At 42.9% G+C, this 23,494-nt stretch overlaps 1 protein-coding gene across 1 annotated transcript in view; it reads left to right on the plus strand.

The window, feature by feature from the left end:
• LOC148036517 (uncharacterized) overlaps positions 1-23,494 on the plus strand; it is a 307,373-nt gene that overhangs the window by 164,088 nt on the left and 119,791 nt on the right. The window contains exons 9-12 of the mRNA XM_087678942.1: positions 7,078-7,245; positions 9,109-9,268; positions 11,662-11,786; positions 21,976-22,158. Coding sequence (XP_087535068.1) covers positions 7,078-7,245; positions 9,109-9,268; positions 11,662-11,786; positions 21,976-22,158 — 636 coding nt within the window. The remainder of the gene's footprint in view (positions 1-7,077; positions 7,246-9,108; positions 9,269-11,661; positions 11,787-21,975; positions 22,159-23,494) is intronic.

The following is a 23,494-nucleotide window of genomic DNA, read 5'->3' on the forward strand; positions in this document are numbered from 1 at the left end:
ATCCGATGTCTTGGCTGTGTTTCAGAGATGGCTTGCATTGGTTGAGAACTAGTCTAGGTATAGGCTAAAATGCCTAAGGACAAATAATGGGGGTGAGTATGTCTCACATGCTTTTGAGCAGTTATGTGATGAGAGGGGTATTAAGCGTCAGTTAACCGCCCCCTACACCCCCCGCAGAATGGTTTGGCTGAGTGGATGAATAGAACCATCCAGGAGCGTGTACGTAGTATGCTTAGCCATGCAGGCCTACCACAGAGCTTTTGGGCTGAGGCAGTTAGTACAGCTGTGCATATCATAAACAGATCACCTTCTAGTGGTTTGGATTTCCAGGTTGCCAAGAAGGTATGGACTGGCAAAGCTCCCTCTTATGCGCATCTCTGTGTCTTTGGATGTGAGGCATTTTGCCATGTACCCAGGGACAAGAGAAGTAAGCTGGATCCTAAGAGTGTCAAATGCATTTTCCTTGGTTATGGGGATGCAGGTGAGATGGATTACCGTCTCTGGGATCCGCAGGTGTGGAAAGTCATCCCTAGTCATGATGTAGTCTTCCATGAAGACAAGATGCATAGGCAGCCTGAGAGAGTTGTTGAGATCCGCAGTGTCATATTTCAGGAGGAGCCGAGAGCTCTGGCACATCCAGTTGGACAGTCTATAGCTGCAGCACATGCTCATGGTCAAGGTGTTGGACAGGCAGCTAGGCAGGCAGCAGAGCCTGCCATGAGACGGTCTACTAGAGACAAACGTCCACCTGATAGATTTCAGCCCTCGATGCATTATATCTTGGTTACAGATGCAGGAGAGCCTTTCACTTATGATGAGGCTATGCGCAGGGGTGATAGTCACTCCTGGGAGAGGGCTATGCAGTCTGAGATAGACTCCTTGCATAAGAATGAGACTTGGGATTTAGTTTCCTTGCCTAAGGGCAAGAAGGCTCTGCCATGCAAGTGGGTGTACAAGCTGAAAAGTACCCCTGGACACCCCAAGCCGGCATACAAGGCTAGATTGGTAGCAAAGGGTTTTAAGCAGGAGCATGGTGTGGACTTTGATGAGGTCTTTTCTCCTGTGGTTAAGATGACCACCTTGTGCTTAGTCTTGCCTTTGGTTGCTCAACTTGACTTGGATTTATACCAGATGGATGTCAAGACGGCTTTCTTACATGGGGACTTGCATGATGAGATTTATATAGAGCAGCCTAAGGGCTTTGCAGAACCTGGCGGGGAGCACCTAGTATGCAAATTGAAGAAAAGTCTTTATGGCTTGAAGCAAGCACCTAGGGAGTGGTATCATAAGTTTGATGCCTTTATACAATCACAGGGCTACAGCAGGAGTACTATGGATCCGTGTCTTTACATGAAGAAAGCTCGTGATGGTTCTTTATTGATTTTGGTACTCTATGTGGATGATATGCTAATAGCAGGGAAATCTCATGATGAGCTAGATGCTCTTAAGGATGAGCTCAAGAAGAGCTTTGAGATGAAAGATCTGGGACAGGCCGCTCACATACTTGGTATGCGCATTACATGCGACAAGCATCAGGGACTCCTCTACTTGTCACAGAGGAAGTACATTCATAAAGTCCTTAAGCGCTTCCGCATGCAGGACGTAAAGCCTATTGGATGTCCATTGCCTTCTTATGTAAAGGTATCACAGGTTGATTATCCGCAGATAGATAAGCAGAGGACCGAGATGGCCAAGATTCCCTATGCATCCGCAGTGGGCAGTCTTATGTATGCCATGATAGCCACTTGTCCAGATATTTCCTTTGCAGTTGGTGTTATGGCACGCTATATGGCTACACCTAGCAAGAAGCATTGAGATACCGTGAAGGGTATCATGAGGTACCTGAAGGGCACTACAGATATGTGCATATGCTATGGCAGCCAGGATACAGGAGTCGTAGGGTACACTGACTCTGATTATACAGGACATGTAGATAGTAGGAAGTCCACTTCCGGCTATGTATTCACATATGCTGGAGGTGCTATTTCTTGGATGTCTAGGGTGCAGAAATGCATGGCCCTTTCTACTACAGAGACTGAGTATGTTACAGCCACTGAGGCTTGCAAGGAGGCCATTTGGTTGGGTCGTTTGGTTGTTGACCTTGGTATTGATGCTATCCCTACATTGCATTCGGATTCTATGAGTGCTATTCAATTAGCCAAGAATCCGGTCTTCCATGCGAAGATGAAACACATTGAGATGAGGTATCACTTCATACGTGGGGTCGTTGAGGACAAGTCTATTGATCTTGTCAAGATCTCAACTGACCAGAATCCTGCAGATCTTCTCACAAAAAGCCTCTCTATAGAGCGCTTTGCCTTCCTCAAGAGGTTGATGGGCGTGGGATGAGATGACGTCTTCCCTCATCCTGTTGTACATGTGTACATGTTGTACTGTCTTTTTTCTTTTTCTTTTCACTCCTCACTAGGGCAGATTTGCCTTTAAGTGGGAGGTTGTTGGGGGTAAAGGCGCCTCCGCCTAGCCGCCTAGCCGCCCGTGTATTACTACACTGACAGTCACCGCCACTGCACACTGCAGGTGGCAGGCGCCGGTCACTGTCACTTTATTCTTTATTCTTTTAGTGACAGTTTGAATAAAGGAAGGCCCGGTCACACATTGTGACTATTGGAGTTCCCATTTCTTATCTCTCTCTTTCTTGCTCTTGCTCTCCCACCATAGCTCTCGCGTGCAAGCTTCAATCCTTCTCACCTTTCAAGCATCCCATGTGTCCCAAGCCTTTTGTGCTACTGATCTCTAGGGAAGTGGCTAAGCTAGAGCGGCGCTAAGTAGGCTAAGTGAGTCTTTGACCACATCCTCCTAGAGAAGATGTAGCAAGAGCCTCAACTCCATAATGAACTTCTTGACCACTGACATAATCCCAAAGATTCTTTGCTATCAACACATTTTTCATCATAAAAGACCATAGAGAATAGTTGTTGAATACATCACCTTGTCCTTGATTGGCCATGGTAAATGTTATTAATCAAAGAGCACAAGAGCAATACTTCAAGCTATACCAACTTGGAAATTTGAGAATTTCTAGAAATTAAAGCAAGCACCCTGTTGTAATTAGCAAATCTGATCACAATTTGTCAAAAATTGTCTAATGTGCACGCTGTCCAATGCACAAATAGTGCTCAGTAGCACAAGAAGTGCAAAAGCCCCAAAATTTATTGTCCCAAAATGCAAAAATTCAGTCTATTACAAACTGACATTGATGTATATTTGCCAATGTTTGAGCTAACATCAAAAGCCCCAAATTTTTGGCCCAAAATTCATGAAATCTCTGCAATGTGTCCTAGACACGTCTAAATAAAAAATTAATTATTTTTTTCTTTTTACCTCTGATTTTTTATTTAGCTGAGCTGGACCAGGCTGGCAGACTTGGCAAACTTGGCGGAACAGGTGGTGGCACTGGTGGCTTAGCTGGCAGGGCACTATTGCAAGTCGCAAGTGCAACTAGTTGGAGGGTAGGCAGGCGGCGCAAGCAGGTTGCCCCACACAGGCAGGCTGAGGGAATGGCCGGGCAGCGTCAGGATTGGGTTGGAGGTGGCGGTGCAAAGGACTGGAGTGCAGGCAGGCAAGGAAGGAGCACATGGAGCTGGAGGCTAGCAGTGCCTGGGGCAGGTGGTAGCGCTATTGTGGCAGACAGGACTGTGGTGCTTGGTAGTCGGAGCTAGAGATGGACTTGCAGCTGGTGGCAGCTCAGACTGGTAGATTGGTGGCAGCTGCTAGAGCTGAAGACAGCTGATGGCAGTGGAGTTGCTGACACTGGAGGTGGCGTCTCAGCTGGTGGTGCTGAATTCTACTGTGATACCAAATGTGAGAGCTAAGAGGATGCACAGAGATCGAGGCTCAGCTGAGAGTACAATTGACAGTGAAGAGTGTGAGAGTGAAGACAGGACTCCCAATGCAATAATCAAAGAGTGTGTTGTGCAAGTACAAAGTACAACCTTAAACCTTAGGGTTTCTAATGTGTGTTCACACTCGAAAAGTGTAAAACACGATAAGTGCCCAAACTGTGTAGCATAGGCACATAAAATAAAAGAGAATAAAGCTGCGGGAAACAACATCTCGTAAGGAAAGTGAAAAGTGCCCCAATGTCCTACCAAGGATCACCGACACTCCTCTATGAGTGTAGGCACGAGTCAAACCCAACAGGATTCCTCCACAAGAGGCACAGCAGTAAAAAAGACAGGGTATAGCCAATATTACATCAGGATTAACAGGTCGTCTGCTGCAAAATAGGTGTTGACCAGCAATTAGACAGTTTGTCTTGTGTGTAAAAGGGGCTGAATAGGTAAAACGCAAGGTAGAGGAAGCTTCCACAGCCAAAAACACAGGTTACAGCAGCTCAGACCAGCGGCAGGACCTGTAACCAGTGTAAACACAACAGCAACAGCACCATAATTGCAGATTCTAGCTGTCTAATACTATCTGAAAATGTGCAAATGAGTGGAAGTGAGAAAACACAATGCATGAACACTAACACAATGAACAGTGAAGAATAACATAATAACTCAAAAACTGAATGGTGAATGACAAATGGAATCCTTAAATGAAAGCATGAGATGTATGGTACAATACCACACAGGGATGAGAATGCATGATGACCAGCACTGCATCTAGTTTCCTTTTTCTCAAAGAAAAGTAGAAAGTCTATTAACACTCCTTGGAACAAAGTATCCAAAGGCAAAAAGAAAAATACAAAGAGTCCTGTAGAGGACTTCCATATCAAGAAATATGTGACAAGGGGAAGTCTACTACAGAGCTTGAATTAATAGCCAATCTGGAGGTCTATTATACCAAACCATGTGGGTTTGGAAAAGAAAAGAAATGCCAAAAGCTTGTGTCCTGAGAAAAGCATCTCTCCTCCTCCTCATAGTCTTGGAACTGCCCTGCATTCTGGAGCAGTGGAGTATATATAGGGATAAGGATGAGATTGGAGACAGTAGGGGAGCCATAAATGAGCTGCCCAGCTTCTTGTGTGACAAATAACAGTCTAATGAATATGCCTCAAACCCATGCACTATGAGATCAGGGAAGAGGATACAGATGTGAGCAAGATTAGAGCAGTGCTAGTTACAGTGGTGCTGCCCAGCATTGTGATAGATAAAGTTTCTCTTCAGCCTTCCTGAGTGTATTTTGGAGAGGATGGGATGGCAGTTTTAAACCCATGAAAATTTCTCTCTTTATGTGGTTAGTAGCACAAATGAGCTTGGTAGTTAACACTTTGCTTGGTTATGACAGCTTCCTGGTAGCTTGCAATAGAAGTCAATAGATAAAGGAGACACATTCACCATTTCTAGGTCTGCCACAGGGTCCAAGAGGTGTGGGGGAGAGTCCCCTAGGATAGTCTTCCATGGTACAATTCAGAATATGATAGTAGTGACTTGGGGGTTAGTAGCTTGGGTTGTGAATAGAGGCCCCACATGTGGATATGAGGATTTTCAAGCGAGCTTGCCTTTTCTCATTTTTGGCCACCTTTTGGACAGGACCCTCCAAGGGGATGCAAGAAGTGAAGTGAAGGATCCCCTACCAAATTTTCGTTTTTGAGAAAGGAAAAATTCTAGTAACATAACTCAGGGTAAAATACAAAGTATAAGGAACTTATAAATAGTAGCTAAGTACATCACAAATACAGCGGTTGTGTGAGAAACCAATTTGGTGAGCTATATGTTCAGATCATTTGAGGGGTAGTGTGGAAAAAGGTGCCTAAGTCCCCTTGGCTAGATTTCCTGCACTCAAGAGTGGACCTAGGGGTGTTATCACATATGGGAGACGATTGCTAGCATTATTTCTTGGAACTTTGGACTGCGTATTGCAGTCATTCCATATGTATATCTACACCTATATATATTTCTAGGTGAAATAATAAGTCTATTAATGACAACTCAAAGAAAACCCCCCGGAGGTAAAATTACAAAGTGCAAAGAACCCTATAGAGAGCATCTAAGTGCATCATAAATACAATGGTAGTGTGAACAATCAATGGGCCATAATACCAGACCATCTGTGTGACTATGCATCTATCCTGCAGGGTAAGACATGAGACCGATACGGTTGACTCGTACCATTTACCAATTTTACTCCTAGTTATATGATTAGCAGTGAGAGGAAAGGAACCTAAATTAATGTATATTGTGGAAAGTAAGCTCCCTGCCAAGCAAGTGTTTTCCCGTTGGAGCCCTTTTTGTTGGAGAAACATTGCTTCTAGCACAAAAAAGATGGCTCTCATCAACTTAACAGATACAGTCATACAAAAGATTTGCTTCAAAACTTTCCCTGCAGCTAGCAGCCAATGTTTGTCTTGGAAATATATTCTCTATCATATTGTAGTTTTTGAAAATGCACCTAAACTTTTCTTTGAAATTTATTTTCCATGGGAATGGCTAAATATGCCGACTTCGTCATTCAGACATGCTATTGGCCTTTCCAGAACATGGATTTGTTGTGATCATGCATTTTCCATTCCAACAATATCTACTTGTGTCAACTGCTGCAGCAATCTCTCTTTGTTTGCATTTAGTTGGAGAAAAAAATTTTGACTGGTGTATTCCTCCACTGCTTTTGGTTGCATTCAATTGGAGCAACAAGTTTGACTGCATCATTATGTGTTTCTTCCGTGTTTTTGATTGTGAAGTAAAAGATCTCCCCTCGACAGAAATGATGGTTTTCCACATGCTAAAGAATTATGTATTGTATGCATCAGTGACTCTTTATTTGTTCTGAGAAATTTGTGCCGAACACCATACCTTGATCTGAATGTTTTCTGCACTCACTGTTGTTGACAAGTTTTGACTTCACTTTTCATACTTTTCACCTGTTGAATTGTGTCTTGGGATCAAGCCAACCTGCCTCCTAACACATATTAGCAACTTCTAAAGTATTTCATATCAACTTCAAAATGAAATAAGGATACACTTCCATAGCTCACAAGTTAAAGTTCATAGTTTTTTCAATCCCCATTTTTATTCTGAAACTCAGTCCTTCCAATAAGGTTTTGAAGCACAAGTGTCAGTACTTCTTAGGTAAATTGTGTTAGTGTGCATGAATTATCTGAAACTCTGTTTCCAGACTTTTGTGTTTGTATCATCAGAGCGCTCTATATACTCATGGGACTATCGAAGCTGTTTAAATGAATCATCCAGACAAGCGGACTCATTGTTGGCACCAGCAACAGATATTTCAACTGATGTCAAAACATTCGAAATCGATAACCATGTGCGGCTTTCCCCTTGTCAGGTAGCAAGGTCATTTCTTTCCCAGATCATGTGAACTCTTTTTTACTATTTTGCAATTGATCATAAATGAAGGTAGAAAACTTGTTATTGCTGTCTTATACATTCTTATGTTAAGTCATGTCAACTCTGTATCTCTCTTTTTTTTTCATAAAATTAATTACTGTGAAAGTACAAGAGTACAAGAGTCTTTTTTTCCCCAGAAGGATAATTGTTTTAATTACCAAAACACAAAATTTAGAAGTACAACACGACTACAAATGCAAAAGGTCTATCACTGACAAGGGAACCAAAGAAGCTGCAGTGTGCCGAGAAAGCAAATCTTGTGGAGGAAGAATTTCTGCCAGCTCCATGATCTCAAGCTGCCAATGGAGGCCTCTCAAATGGGCAATGTAACTCTATACTCCAAAACCGGAATTAAAAATGAATGCATTCCACATAGTTGGTATGTGCCAACAGCCCTAGAAGTGCAAAAAGTGGAAGAGAACTTTGATATGTGGCCTTCTCCCAGCTTCTAACCAAGTTGTAGAGTCTCTGACTCCCAAACCTCCTCCCAAGGACCCATTACTTCAGTGGGATTATGAGATCCTTCCATCGAATGCTCTTGGAGGGACCTTGAAGATTTTCTAGGCTCATGCCTACTGCATTGTTTGCATCTAATTTTATGACAAGGCTTAGTTTGCACAATTATTGTGTTCAGTTCTTTGTTTTGAGTGATATTGATGCTCGTAGTGTATGAGCCATGAGTTGAGGAGGTAGATGCGTTTCACATTGAGTGTAATATGATGTATTGGGTTGGAGTTCGAGCAACACTTCCTTTTCATAGCTACTGAAGTGGTGATTTTGTCTAAACCTATCCAAAAGGGGGTGATTGAAGTGAGTTTATGTCTGAAGAACTTTGTGAGTAGGATGCCTGCATACAATGTGCTTCACATTTACTTTGTGGCATTGTTTTGGTCCCATACTTGTTTTGATTGTATCAAGAGACTATGCCCAATAAAGCATTTTTATTAGGTTGCAATATTGTGAGATGCCAATTATTTGTAAGTTGATTTTCATCACTTGTTTTGTACTGTGGGTCTTTGGCTCTTTCATTACGAGTGTAAGCATCTTTGAGGCCTTAGTAGCATGGATTGTGATTTCTCATGACCCAAGCAAGCCTTCCCCCATGTCACAATCATAGACTCTATTGTGCCATGAAAGGCCATTCTGAGGGCTCTCCTCCAAACATTGTGTCCTAGGGTAGTCCCATATGTAGTGTCTATGTTTCTCCTCCAGCTTTCCACATCTAACACAAGGAAATGGATCCCTACCATAACCAACTCAAGTACCAATCGCTAGACTTTTGTGCATTGGTAACCATAGAAAGAGTGAAATCTTTCTAGGTCTAAAGTTATCATCCAATCTCTTCCAGAAGTTAGGTAGGAATGCCAATGAGAAACCCTATCCAATCCAATGCCAAGTCCTATTTGACAACACTCTAATCTTCCTTATCTAAATCCTCCTTCCTAATTTGGTGGTGTATTCAAAAAGCAAAGATCGTGTATCCTCTTTCCCAATCTGGTGGTGTATCTGAAAAAGGGAACATCCCTTGGTGTCTCTACAAAGGGATCTCTCCAGATCCACTCCATGGGGTCCCATACAAGTCTCTAGAGAGGCCTCCTCTGATATGTCTTTCATACGCCTCTATCTGTGACCCATACAATCATGTTCCTTGTTTTCCATGGGAAAGGAGGGAAACCAAGATTCAAAGCCTCATTACCTGTAAAACTGTGTATGCTGTATAGACATTTTCTTGTGATTTTCATCCATCACACTTTCACCATCAATTTCATATGTAAGGATATTGATATGATGAATTGTGCAGGGAAAAGGAGATCAAGTGATGGAAAGCATTGACCAAATTTGTTGTATTTGTGCATCAAAAAGGTTCTTAATGGTGGGACGTGACTCGGGTATTCTTCATCGTTTCAACCTTCCAGACCTTACATTGGATAGCACCGATCTTCTGCAATGTAGGCCTCAAGGTGAGGGTATGATGTGTTCACGTATGATTTTAGAACTCTGAAATAGAATATCTTTGGTCAAGAATATTATAGTTCTTATGATTAGGCAACTTTTTCATAGCAATAGCTCATGATATCTTCTAAAAGGTTCATGGGCACAATGTGATGCTCTTTCATTTAGGAAACCATACTCATATTAACTTGGCTTGACATGATTAGCATTTCATCAGCAATAACACCTCCATCCCAACAATAAGCATCTTCTTATTGGCTTAGTATAATTGGTATTTCATTACTTGTACCACTTCCATGCCAATCTTAAACATCTGCATGGAAGTCTATCCTCATTTCTAACAAGAGTTGATCACATGGCAACAATGGATCCTCCCCAAGGCACATGGTAAGGAGTAGTGCCACTAAGGGCAGTGACAACATTGATCTAGTGAAAGGAGCCGAAAGTAAAGAGAGAGTGATGGGATTATTGGAGTGATGGTTGTTGAAAGAGCTTTTGTGATTTCTCAGAAATGGAGTATAAACTGCTTGTAGCTGACGGTACTCATATTCTGCAATATCTTATAGGGAAAAACTAAAACCCTGTCTCAGATGAAGTAGCCCAAAGGAAGATGAGTACAACATTGCCTATTTATTGAATATGAGCAACAACCCATTTTTAGGCTCTCCAATATTGAAGAACCACATGGCAAGATACCTGAGCTTCTCGCAACATTACTTAATTTTGTGATGCTTGTATGTAGCCACATCATACTTCATGGCTACCCGTGGACACATGGCTAAGTATGGGGAATGTTGTTGTAATATGTTCATTCATACTATGAATCTCATCACAAAGTGATGGAGGATCTTGAGTCATTAGGGATAGAGTAGCCACCCTAAAGGGATCATCTCATCTACCGGCTGTTAGCCACCTTTTTGCGCAGTGAGAAACACTCACATAGGTATAACAGCCAAAGTCACATTAGTGATACTGCTAGGAAAGGGGTGTTTCTGTTGCAATCATTGCTCACAAACCTTATGATAATTACTTGCATAATTCCATGATACACAACTGCCAACTAAGTGCATAATTCCACAATACACAATGCTAAGTGCTGAGAATGGCTATGGACCCCACGTGTGCTTTTTACAGATCCATATGTGACTACTCCCAAGCAATTTTCACTCCAAATATCATAGAAATAGAAAAAACTAAGAAGAGACAAGAGATGTACCTAGAGCTCCAAGAAATGAGGGATGTCTTTCAACAAATACCCCATGTACGTAGCTGAACAAACTAAGATAAAGTAGAGCGCATGATGATGCTCTCTTAGACTGTCAATATTTTGTAACCACCATAAAAACCATCATATTAAAAATTCCTCCGTGAATACAACAAAACTAGTGTCCCTTCCCCGCGCCCCCCCACCTCCCCCCAATGTCACACCAATGCTCTTATATTTATCTCGCTCCATTGTCAACTACAACAAATGCTTGAGTATGCAGCACAATAGGAAGCCCAAGCCACGGATATTTGTCTCATGCCCTTTTAACAATTCGAACCAAATTTGCAAGAATGATTGCATTGACCTTGGCTGAGTTTCTCCAACAGCTCTCTATGAATTGATTCTCAAGGTTCTGACTGGTCTGTCAAGTATCCCAAATATGCCCGTCCAAATCGTGAAGTAGTTGAACAACAGAAAGGAGTTGGATTGGGCAAACAACACCAAGGAGTTGGATGGGGCAATGTAAAACAGACTGCGTACCTACACTCAAGAAGTTCAGGCAAAACGAGGGAGTCAATTAAACAAGACTGGCACCAACAAAAGGTGCTAAAGATATTAGCAAGAAGATTGTACACTAATGAGCGAGAGTAGACTGTAGGAGAGGAAGTACCACAATAGAAGGCAACAAAAGGTGTAGACCAATGAATAAATGTTAATCGAAAGTTAATTTTATGAGATTGTGTGAAATAACCTTTGTGAAACTATCTTGGGTACTGAATGAGCAGAACATTCCTGGTTTACTTGTGAACTCAAATTTATTATGAGCCATAAGCAGTGACATATTCTTCAGCACTACTGAACAAGCTTAAAATGTCTCCATAAGCATCTTGTCTAAGGCAAAGTTTCTCACTAGCAATACAATGATAAGGAGGGAAGGCAAGAAGGCTGTTCTGTAGTTGATCATCAATTCTAGACACTTGCGTTTGTACATATCCTAGTCACCCATTGGAGCGGCCAGCCTGGGTATAGCATTTTTCCTTTTGTTCATTCAACTAGCAGAAAATTTCTTCACAAAAGATGATGACTAACCACAATGAACATGGTTTATAAAGTGCTTCAAGTCAATAGTGGTTAACAGATCAAAATTTTCCTGTTTCTCTTTCAACATGGCTTGAAATTGCATTAACTTTGTAGGAATGGAGCTGAATTGCAACTCCACACGGCTAGCTGTGATTGATATGAATGGGATGTTGAAACTCTATGAGTTGACTAGTAACTCACAGAAACAGAAGAGGGTGATCGAGACTATATCTGACAATGTAAGTTCTTTGACAATATTTCAGCATTAGATCATTGGTATTCAAATTGTCATGGAAATCCCAAAATGATGCATTTTACTCACAAAATTAGTCTAATATAATCTCAAGCTTTTTAAAGTTCAGAAGTTTCTTGTCCTTTGAATAAAGCTCTTTCTCAAAAAACAACTTTAGGGCCACACGAGGTTGGATTGTGCCAATGCATTATTACACAAGCCTAATAGGATCCATAACTAGAAGTCCAAGTAGAAAGAAAGAAAGAAAGATAGATATATTAACATCTACTAAGGCCTGTTGGGTATCTCACACGCCTTACTTACGCCTACGCTCATATGGGAGTGTGCGGGTGATCACTAGGACATTGGGGCACTTTTTACTCTCGGTAGGAGAGGTTTTTTCCCCCAGATTATGTGTACTATTTTGTATGTGCTTGTGGTACACACTTACGGGCACTTACTGTGTTCGGGTGTGAACAGCCCCTTATAACCCTAAGGTATAAGGGTTATCGTTTGTACTTTCAGCTAACACTCTATTCAGTACTATTGCATTGGGTATCGTGCTCAACTCTGTCTCTCACTCTCACACTGTCTACTGCACTTCAGCTGCACCTCGATCCTCTCCCATCTGACATTTGGTATCAGAGCTGGTCAGCAGCTCTGCACAACTCCCGAGGATTCTGCACAGCTCCCGAGGACTCAGCCGCCGTCGCTAGTCAGCTCAGGTTTGGGCCTGCATCTGTCTGCCCTGTGCAGACTCGTCAGTCAGCCCATCTCCTTCCTGTAGCAGCGCCGCCAGGAGCCCCGCCAGATTGGCGCCTCTGTGCCCTAGCGCCAGCTCGTCAGACAGCTCCACCAGCTGCCTGCGCCGCCTGGACCTGGAGCTGAAGCCGCCTTGTCTGTCACGAGCCCTGCTCCTGCGTGTGCCAGTTCGTGACCAGCACCGCCCTGTCTGCGAGAAGCTCCACCTGACGCGCCTCCTGTACTTGCAGACGCCGTCGCCACCTAACGCGCCTCCTGACGCCGCCCTGTCACGTCCTTGCCAGCTGACGCCCTGTCCCGCCATCTGACGCCCTGTCCCGCCACTGGTACCCTGTCCCGCCACCTGTCTCCTGACACGCCACCAGTGCCCTGACGTGCCGCCTGTCTCCTGACGCGCCATCCTGTACCCTGTACCTGTGCGTCAGTCCGACTGTACCCAGCAGTCATTACCTCGGGAATCGTGCCCGTCGTCAACACGCAGAGGTAACATTCTGCACTTTTCTTTTACACAGGAGTTCGTGCAACAGGTTCAGGTTCAGCATTGGGAAACGTGCTGAACAGCAGGTTCAGTTTTCAGCATTGGGAAACGTGCTGTGTCAGTCTGTGACACATTGAATGCACATTTTGGGGCTTTTGTAACAGACATTTGTGACAGAAATTTTGGGCAGAAAATTTTGGGGCTTTTGATGTTTTAGTGCTGCTGAGCACTAATTGCACCTTGGGAAGCGTGCATCAGTGACAGTTTTTTTTTGACAGAGTACCCTTTGCACATTAATTGCAGACTTGTGTTTGCTGCAATTTCTGGAAATTTGCAGATTTCCAGCCCGTACTGCATTGACATTGCTCTATTGCCTTTTGGGAAATAATGGCAAATCAGGGAGGAGATGTATTCACCTATGTGTCCAAGGAAGACCGATTGGATGGGAACAATTATTCCCTTTGGTCTTTCATGATGAAGAATGTATTAGTGGCCAAAAATTTGTGGGATTATGTCAGTGGAGAGGAAGCACGACCGGGAGTTGTGGCTCCCGCTACTCCTCCTCCAGGAGGACGTGCAAGAGGGCAACCTCAGCCCCCTCCACCTCAGCCCGCTCTGCCACTTCCCCCAAGAACTGCAGCTCAGAAAGCTTGGGATACACGGGATGCACAGGCTATGTCGCTGATTGCATTGGCAGTTCAGCGTTCTATCATTCCTCATATTCGTTCAGCAGCTTCTTCACAAGAAGCTTGGTTGACATTGGAGCAGATGTTTGCAGGAAAGAATGAGACTCGCATCTCTTTCTTGAAGAAAGAGCTAGAGACTCTAAAGATGAATGAGGGTGATTCTATGCAGGATCATCTCAACAAAATTCAGGACTTGCGGGAGCAACTCATGAATGTGGATGAGTACTACTCAGATGCGCAGCTGATTTCTACGACATTGAATTCACTGCCTCCCTCTTACTTGGCTTTTCATACTGCCTTGAACCTCACTATGAGGATTTCGAAAGAGCCCATCACTTTCATTCAGCTTGTCAGTTTGCTTCTAGAGGAGGAGCAAACTAGACGGAACAGTGGTGTGGATGGTATAGCCTCTGAGCAGGCTTTTATGTCAAGGCAGAAGGGTAAAAACAGCCAAGGGAAAAATGCTTCGCAGAGTTCTGGTAGTAGTAACACTTCACAGACAAGTCAGAAACAGGGGGGCACGCAAGCCAAGAAAGGAAAATGCCATTACTACAAGAAGCCTGGCCACTATATCACTGAGTGCAAGAAACGCATCGCCAAAGAGAAGAAGAAGGAGTCAGGGATGTCTATTTCTGTAGCTCCTTCCACTGCTAGCGAGTCCGCGTCCTTTGTTGCAGCCAGGGACTATTGTTTTTACACTTGCAGTTATGATGTCTCTTGGGCTGATAGAGCATTTAGCTCTACAGAGGATGCTGACACTTGGTTCTTTGACAGTGGTGCTTCACGGCATATCACATCTTGTAGAGATTTGTTTGCTTCTCTTGGTGCACCTCCCGTTGGGAAGTCTGTTCAGTGTGCTAATAATGCATCATACCCTGTTCGTGGTATTGGGGAGATTCAGCTTACAGCCATTGATGGCTCTATTCTCCGCCTACAGGATGCTTTGTATGTGCCTGGCATTAAGAAGAATCTGCTTTCCATTTCTTCTATGGCACGTTGTGGTTTGCAGGTCACCTTTGATGATGACCGTTGCATGGTCCGTGACAAGGAACACATGACATTGGTCTTGACAGGTTCTCTGTGTCATGGGTTATATGAGTTGGATGCTCTTTCGGTAGATCAGTCTGCATATTTGACATCCACTCTTACTCCTGCTATGTTAGAGGCAGAGTTATGGCATGCTCGTTTGGGGCATGTAAACTATGGCAGCATGTACTCATGATAATGAGGAGCCTGAATGTTTTGAGGATGCACGACATAGTGTGCATTGGATGGAAGCCATGCAAGCTGAATTGGATTCTATTCATAAGAATCATACTTGGGATTTGGTGTCTTTGCCAGTTGGCAAGCGTGCCATTGGTACGAAATGGGTCTACAAATTGAAAAGGAATGCAGATGGATCCATAGATAAGTACAAGGCACGGCTGGTAGCTAAAGGCTACGCACAGAAAAAGGGCATTGACTATGAGGAGACCTTTGCTCCTACCTCCCGTATGACGACCATTCGGTCTATGATTGCCTTGGCTGCACATTTTGGTTGGAAAGTGCATCAGCTGGATATAAAGACTGCATTCTTACATGGGGAACTTCAGGAAGAAGTGTATGTACAGCAGCCCATTGGTTTTGCAGTTGAAGGCTCAGAAAATTTAGTATGCAAGCTGAAAAAAGCTCTATATGGTTTGAAACAAGCTCCACGAGCTTGGTACGCAAAGATAGATGCTTTCTTGCTTAGTCAGGGGTTTGTAAACAGCCCATCTGAGTCTACCCTTTATGTACATAAAGAGGGGGGATCCATGCTGATTTTGTGTCTATATGTAGATGACCTTTTGCTCACTGGAACACATGCTGATCAGATTTCAGCATTCAAAAATAATTTACAGCAAACTTTTGACATGTCTGACTTGGGTATTTTGCACTATTACTTGGGCATCCAGTTTGTACATGATGCTAGAGGCATTGGATTATGTCAGTCAAGGTACATTGGGCAACTTCTTGAGAAGTTTGGCTTACAGGATTGCAAGCCAGTTTGTACACCCATGGAACCTGGGCTCAAACTGTCATTACATGATGACAGTGATTTGTTTGATATCCATACTTATGCTCCAGCAGTGGGATGTCTCATCTATCTATGCCACACTCGGCCAGACATACAGTTTGCCGTTTCAGTTTTGAGCGGGTACATGCATCAGCCTCGTATGTCGCATTGGCAAGCTGTGAAGCGTGTGTTTCGTTACTTGCAGGGTACTAGAGCTCTTGGATTGCTTTATGCCAAGGGGGGACCACTGCAGTTACATGCTTACAGTGACTCTGATTGGGCTGGTGATTTTGATACTCGTCACTCCACTAGTGGCAATTGTTTCTTTCTTGGCTCGTCATGCATTTCTTGGCTTAGCAAGAAACAATCCACTGTTGCCACGTCGTCATGTGAAGCTGAGTACAAGGCAGCCTTCACTACTGCAGTTGAGTGCGTATGGCTTAGACGCTTACTTGCTGATTTGGATGTATCTGTTACGGAGCCTACTCCTTTATATACTGACAGTCAGAGTGCCATTGCAGTGGCACGGAACCCTGTGTTTCATGCTCGCACGAAACACATAGAGATTCACTACCACTTTGTCAGAGAGAGGCTACATGCAGGTGATATCAGCCTTGTCTACTGTCCTACCACCAGCAATGTGGCAGACATCTTCACCAAAGCTCTTCCACGAGACAAATTTGAAGCATTTCGCGATGCTTTGAATTTGACGCCCTTTGGTGGCGGATGATCCTTGTACACTTGATCACTCTTCACTCCAGGGGGGTTTGTTGGGTATCTCACATGCCTTACTTACGCCTACGCTCATATGGGAGTGTGCGGGTGATCACTAGGACACTGGGGCACTTTTTACTCTCGGTAGGAGAGGTTTTTTCCCCCAGATTATGTGTACTATTTTGTATGTGCTTGTGGTACACACTTACGGGCACTTACTGTGTTCGGGTGTGAACAGCCCCTTATAACCCTAAGGTATAAGGGTTATCGTTTGTACTTTCAGCTAACACTCTATTCAGTACTATTGCATTGGGTATCGTGCTCAACTCTGTCTCTCACTCTCACACTGTCTACTGCACTTCAGCTGCACCTCGATCCTCTCCCATCTGACAAGGCCAAAATCAGCCTATGAGTCATAACCATGCACAATGATGATCGTCACTGAGTATCAAAGTGTGACATACTAAGATGTCATTTGTTATGGCATGATGCAGCCAGAAACATCAGAAACGTTAAGAAATGAAACATTAGAAACATGTTTCGTAAGTTTCTTTCAAAAGGGGGTAAAATAAGAAACGTGAGTTTTTTTCGTAGGGATTTTTTATAGTTTTAACTAGGGAAAGAGGTTACAGGTAATGGTTAATGGTGGGGTCATTGAGCCATTCACTCTTGCGTAATCCATCAAACAGGGCTGCACTTTGAGCCCCTTGTTCTTTGCCCTAGCAACCCATCCAATCCTCTCCATGCTATCCCATTTTATGGACACAAGACAATTGGCTAGTCTTTCTCTTCCCTTTGGGTAACACTTTGTGGGCCAATCATTAGTAGATGACACTTTCATGATTCTGAAAGAAGAATGAGATAACCTCCATAGTGCAGTGGATATATGGAATCGCTTTGGATAGGCCTTTTTCCTTCATATTAATGCAACCAAATCCTCTTTCATTAGCTCTACGGAATTGGATATGTAGTGTTTGCAATGGCAAGTTGTGGTGATTCCACGCGACAATGTTGTAAGGTAGTTGGGTTACCCCTTGGGTGTTCATGTTCAATCTAAGCAATTTTTGCAATGGATCTCCCAAAAAATGGAGGCCAAGTTTGTTTACTAGAAATCGTAGTCATTATGGAGAGAGAGATAGAAAGAAAGAAAGAAAGAAAGAAAAGTGGCCTATGAGACCATAAAGAATGAATGAATGAATGAATGATATATTAACACCTACGAAAGGCCAATGTGGCCTATGATACAAAACCAAAGTATATCTTTGTCCAATGTCATCTCATCATGGAAGGGAAAGAAAAATGCATCAAAGAAAAATACATCCTAGTATAAGGGTAACATCTAAATGTCTCTATATCTAAAAAACTGAATGTATAAAATGTCTAGTTATAGTAGCTTCTCTCTAAATGTCAAGATTAACATATGATCCCGACAATGATGTGATCCAAGGTTGTCTTGCTAATGTATCGAGGGGTGAGTCTCCTGTGTCTCGTAATGATGGCTCTGATCTGATGACTATAGTATGGGTCCCAAAATCGCGGACCCCATGGTCAACAAAGTGCAATAGCCTTGTCTAATGTGACTCCGTGGCATGGAGAAGGGGTAGTCTGGTAAGATGGATTTATGTCTACTGAGCTAATAGTGCCTATGGGGTCTCATCTATGAAAAAAATCCATCATTGCTCTCCACTTGAGTCTCTTTGGGAAAACTGGCCTCATGTCTTGCAATAGTGCTGTGCCTTTGGAGCTCCATGAGGAAAAGCCCTAGACATCTCTAGTGCTCATACTTTATGACATGTTCAAAGCCCTCATGGAAAAGGCAATGATAGTAGATACCTTCCCTGTATGTCATAGCACATTATACATCTGCATATGTAGTGCTCCTCCGTCTCAAGCTCTATGTCATCACAAAGCTAGCATATCCTATCCTTTGCTAGAATATTTGTCCATCTGCATGTCTCTATCCTCAACTAATGGGAGGAGACGTGCATCTATCCAATACAGCCCACATATTGTGGGAGAGGTGCATGTCCATATACTATAGTCAGACAACAAAACCATCCTTAGAGAGGTGTAGGAAGTGGCTCTAGTAAAACTCCATCTTCAGACCTAGAGGGAGCCACAGCTAGATCCAAGTTCTCCTTCTCTCAACTCTCAAAACATTGGCCCTAATGACTAAATTTAACTGAGATCAACTAAGAGGGAGTGTAGGACAATCCGGTCTTTAATCAAAGGGCAGGAGATAGTTGATGTCTAGCCCCATGTAAGCTCATCCAAGTGGCCATTTGTGAGTACCAACAATCCCTCTCACCTCCCTGTGCTAGCTGTGTTGGGAAGTCAATGCCAATCTGGGATATTTGGGGCATGGAAGCTCCCATATCTTGTGTAAGAAGGTCACTTCTCTAAAGAGTGCCTCCACAACCATAGGTGCTGCCCCTAGCTTTGCTCTGATGATAGGGAGAGGGGTGGAGGGCTTACTCCTGATCATGCATGATATCATCATCATCAATGGTCCCTCTGTGCAGTCCCAACCACCATAATGTTCTCTCCGTGGGCCAATCTGGTTAGTGAGAGGGCTCAATCTTCTATGATATAGGTTGCAACCCTAGACCTCCACTCCATACAAAAGAGTAGGTGTGACTAGTGTGTCAAATAACCATAGTTTAATACAAGGTTCACGATTCTATATATGGGCACACTAGCTCTCAAGGGCCCCTAGTGCTACATAGCCTTGCGCCAAACAAGCCTCAACTACCCCCCTCGGTGAAAATTTGGGGCCAAAGAAAGTGATTTCTAGGTATACATATTCTCTCACATGCTCCACTACATTTCCCCCAAATGTGAGTTGATATATAAATCGGGTCACCCATGTTGCCAAGGTGTTGAATACCATGACTTTGGTTTTTCTAAGATTCTCTATGAGATCTCTATCTTTGCAAAAGGTATATAGTGCATCCAAGTGATGTTGTAAGCCCTTTGGTGAGTCTGAAATAAGTACAATATCATATGCATACCACAGTATCGATATTAACACTCCAGCTAGGCTAGCTCTAGCTCGGCCTCCTCTATCAATGTAGTCGGACACCTCATCTATGTATAGTCAAAATAGTGTGGGTAACAGTGGGCATCCCTGTTTTTCTCCTATGGTGCTATCAGTCCTCTTAGACATCCCCCTAGGTGTGTGCATATGGTTTGTCACTTTCTCGTACAGTGTATGAATGCCCTAGTATATACCTTCTAGCACTCCAAGCTCTTGCAATCTTTGCATGAAAAGTTCTCGTCTCAAGCTCGGCCCTCCTCAATGATGTCCCCGAGTGTGAAAATATGATCCAATGTGGTGTATACATGCCTAAAACCAGCTTTCCCATGTGTTTTCCTGCCTTGCATCTCAGCCCATGCACTAAGCTCATGCTCTAGTATCAATCCATATATCTTAGCCACTATGTGTGGCCAATCATGATGATCCTATAGTCACTAGGAATCAAAGAGGTTCCACTCTTAAAGAGTGGGAGTATAGTAAGGTCTAACCATTCTTCCATGAATCCCTTACATATTGCTTTGTTGAACATTCCTACCAATATGGGTTCCAGTGTGTCATATGCATGTGAGACATGCTCTGCCACTAGACCATCCTCATCTTGTGCTCTCCCATTCTATAGTTTATAGATCGCCTCTCTAACAATCTTACTAGTAGTGAAGAACGATGAGTACATTGGTTTGTGGGCCTATGGAGATTGTATGGGTGTTTGTCTTGGCACATCATATAGCTATCTCCCATAATGGAACCAATGTATAGGGGGCTGTCTCTCACGAAACATTCTCCATGCTCTTTTGCTATCCCATCCCAAAAATAGTTGGTATATCTTTGTCTCTATTTTTGCTAAGTAGTCTCACTTCTTCTGCACTAGGTGTCTAAAGAGCGTCCTTGCTTGGCTATATGTCTGAGTGCCCAAAGCAATCTCTCTCTATAGGTGTGTATGAGTATCCCTGCATTCATCATTATACCATCCATTTTGGGGGGTTGTAGAGCGTGGGGGTTTGCACAAGGGCAAGGTGTGTGGAAATGCATACATAGCTGAAGTATATTTGTGTGTTGTGTTTTGGTAGTCTTTTGGCTTTTTATGATTTCTTTGTGTGTGTGTGTGTGTGTGTCTTTTTCAGAAGGCTTGAAATTTGAAAGATGCTCCAAGCGTGTACCCAAGGTTTGAACTTATACACCCATGTACACACCCACATGCTCAAACCACTTGAGCTACAATCCCATTGGCATTGTTGTGATTTTCACTGGCTAGCCAAAAGGCTTGATGTAAATATTCTCATTAAATTGAAGCTTCTTCACAAAAAGAGAGAGAGTGTGTGTTTGTGTCTAGATTGATTTGCACTATCAATTTGTATTCTTTTCCCAAAGGTTTGCTTAATGGCAATGCTACTAAACCTTTCACTCTTCACATATGTTAGCAGGGTTGTCCTTTGATTCCTTTTTCCTTTCCTCTAGCCACTCATCCAATTTCGACAATGTCGTCTCATCTAGTCACTAATGGTGAGGTGGTTGGTATTCCTCTACCTTCAGCAGAACAATTGGTTGGCCAAGCTTTGGCCGATGATGTTTTAATGTCTCTAAAGGCCAATCCTGATAATATTAAAAGGGATTTGGGTTTGTGATTCAAAGGGATAAGAGTTTTGTAGATGTGGTGTTGGAGTGGCACCCTCAACACTTGTCAATTAGAGTCGTGGTTCCTACTCCATCTGTAGATTCCCTTCCTTGTTCTATTTGGATTCCCTCTGTGCATGGGGGGTATATGATGCAAATAGTCTACTAGAGCACCTTCCAAGGTAGTGCTTCACTTGCAAATTGGTAGGAAACCTTCTTGTGGGCTGTCCCAAGACATATGCTTGAAGAGAGATAAGTTACCTTGTTGCAAGCAACCTTGTTGTTGGCTGTCCCAAGACATGCGAGTAGAGAGATAAGTTACCTCTGAAGTTGAAGTTGTTCCCAAGAGAGGTATGATGAAAGGAGTTTCTTTTCTGCAGCCATCTTGTAGAAAAAATAAACAAAAAGTCACTCATGAATAACAGGAATTAACCCCATGGAGGACTTTGTCGCCAATGTGCAACTAATTTTCAAAAAAGGTACCTAGAAAAAACAAATATTGCACATGCCTAAGCTAGCATTGTAGACCTTCAGACTGGTTGTTCATTCAGGCCTTTGTAGTAGACTTCCTCTTTTGTTTTATCTTCATTATCGTAGTATAGGGCTAATTTCATACTTTGCCTCACAGCAATTTTTCCTCAGGAGATTTACTCTCTCTCTCTCAAAAAAAAAGGAGTTTTCTCTTCTTGGAAAAGAATGGCCTTTTTCTTGCTTTACTGATTTGCAAATATCTCAGTTTTGTTTTTTTATCAAGGATGTCTTTACTAGTGAGGTACATTAACTGTTTCCTTCTATGTGCATTACAACCTATTCTCAAATTCAGTAAGAAGTGTAACGTGGTGTAAAAGGGTTCTAATTGGAGCTGTTTATCAGGGTGATGGAGGTATTTTCTCTCTCAAATTTGAACGTAAAGATGTATGGAATATGAAATGGGCAGATGACAATAGTGACCTCCTTGCTGTGATGGAGAAATCACGAATGTATATAGTACGTGGAACAGAGCTTGAAGAACCAGTTAGTTGCACTGCATATTTATGCAGTTTTCACAATCTGCAGGTCAAAAATTAAAAGCTCAAGTTCTTTTAGTAAAAAAACATTGTATCTCAAGTTTTATTTTTCTCATTGTTGGTGTGAGAAAAAAAATATGCTTCAGATTGTAGAGCACAACATCACGTTCTTGTTGCTCACATTATTTGGAGCAATAACTTCTGTTTGCAGATTCTTCACATAAAAAGAGTAGAGGGAATAGAAAGATATTTGGACTAGATTGCTGTGGTTTATAACTATCGAAAATTGATATCTAGACCATTGGAAGCTAACTCTCTTTACGAAACTAATTAGATAGAGTTTTAAGGCATCATCTGTAAGGTTGGCCATTAACCATGTGATGTTTTAGTCATTTTATGCAGTATTGGGAGTCTCAATGCTTTGCAACTCTGGTATTCTGGGATGACTAATCCCTTTCCTAACTTCAGGAATGAACCCCCAAACTGTTTGAGCAAGTGAGCACGAATTCCACAGATGCTTATTGTTCTCTATGCAAGTCATGTGGAATATGCAATGCACTAAAGAATTTTATCTAGTCATCGGTGTTGTCTACTACCGATATTGCTGTGTGATTCATTATCCAAAGTTTATCAGCTTTATTAGTCTTCCATTATCCTACACCAACAAATGAAAAGAAGCATTGGATGTATGTGTAATGATGTCCTTGGAGACCCAATCCAACCATGTCTCTCCTAAAGCCAAAGAGAATATATTCCCCAATCCTACCACTTGCTGCTACACTTTGAAAAACAATTTCTAAGGCACCTTTGTATCATTGGAAATTATTGTGAATGAAGAGTATCATCCTATTGGTTAAGAGAAGCTTGGTTTGGAGTTCCTTGTGGCCAGGCTAAGATGGATTGTGCCTTACTTGCAGGATGATTGGACATATTGTAGTAGAATGTCCCAGTACATATTGATGCCAGACCTTCATCAGGGATGAGGGAGGTGGTAGACCAGGTGACACTACTGGACAGTAGACACACTTGTCATGGGGATATTCTCTATATAGGTCGCTGCGTCAGTGGGGGTTTGGTTTGCACTTCAAGTGTTGCCACAAGAAACTCAGAGGTAGAGATTACACGGTCTAAGGGGAGCCAGGGCTATGATTGAGACCATGATGGAGGGAGATCCACCAGATTGGCAGACAGATACAACTACCTCCCAGACCTTGATTGGTCTCTTCGTTAGAGGGGATATCCTTCTAGTAGTTATTGAGTCTAGTAGAGACAAGACATTCACTTTCACGGTTGAGGAGGATGGCTGCCTCCAGCAAGAGGATCTTGACCTCATAGCACTCAACGGTTGCTCAGATTATTGGTCTTGTAGATGGATGGAGATACTG

This window comes from Lygodium microphyllum, chromosome 5 (genome assembly GCF_053477565.2).
Source record: "Lygodium microphyllum isolate KBCC chromosome 5, Lygodium_microphyllum_v1.1.10, whole genome shotgun sequence".
Taxonomy (NCBI): Eukaryota; Viridiplantae; Streptophyta; class Polypodiopsida; order Schizaeales; family Lygodiaceae; genus Lygodium; species Lygodium microphyllum.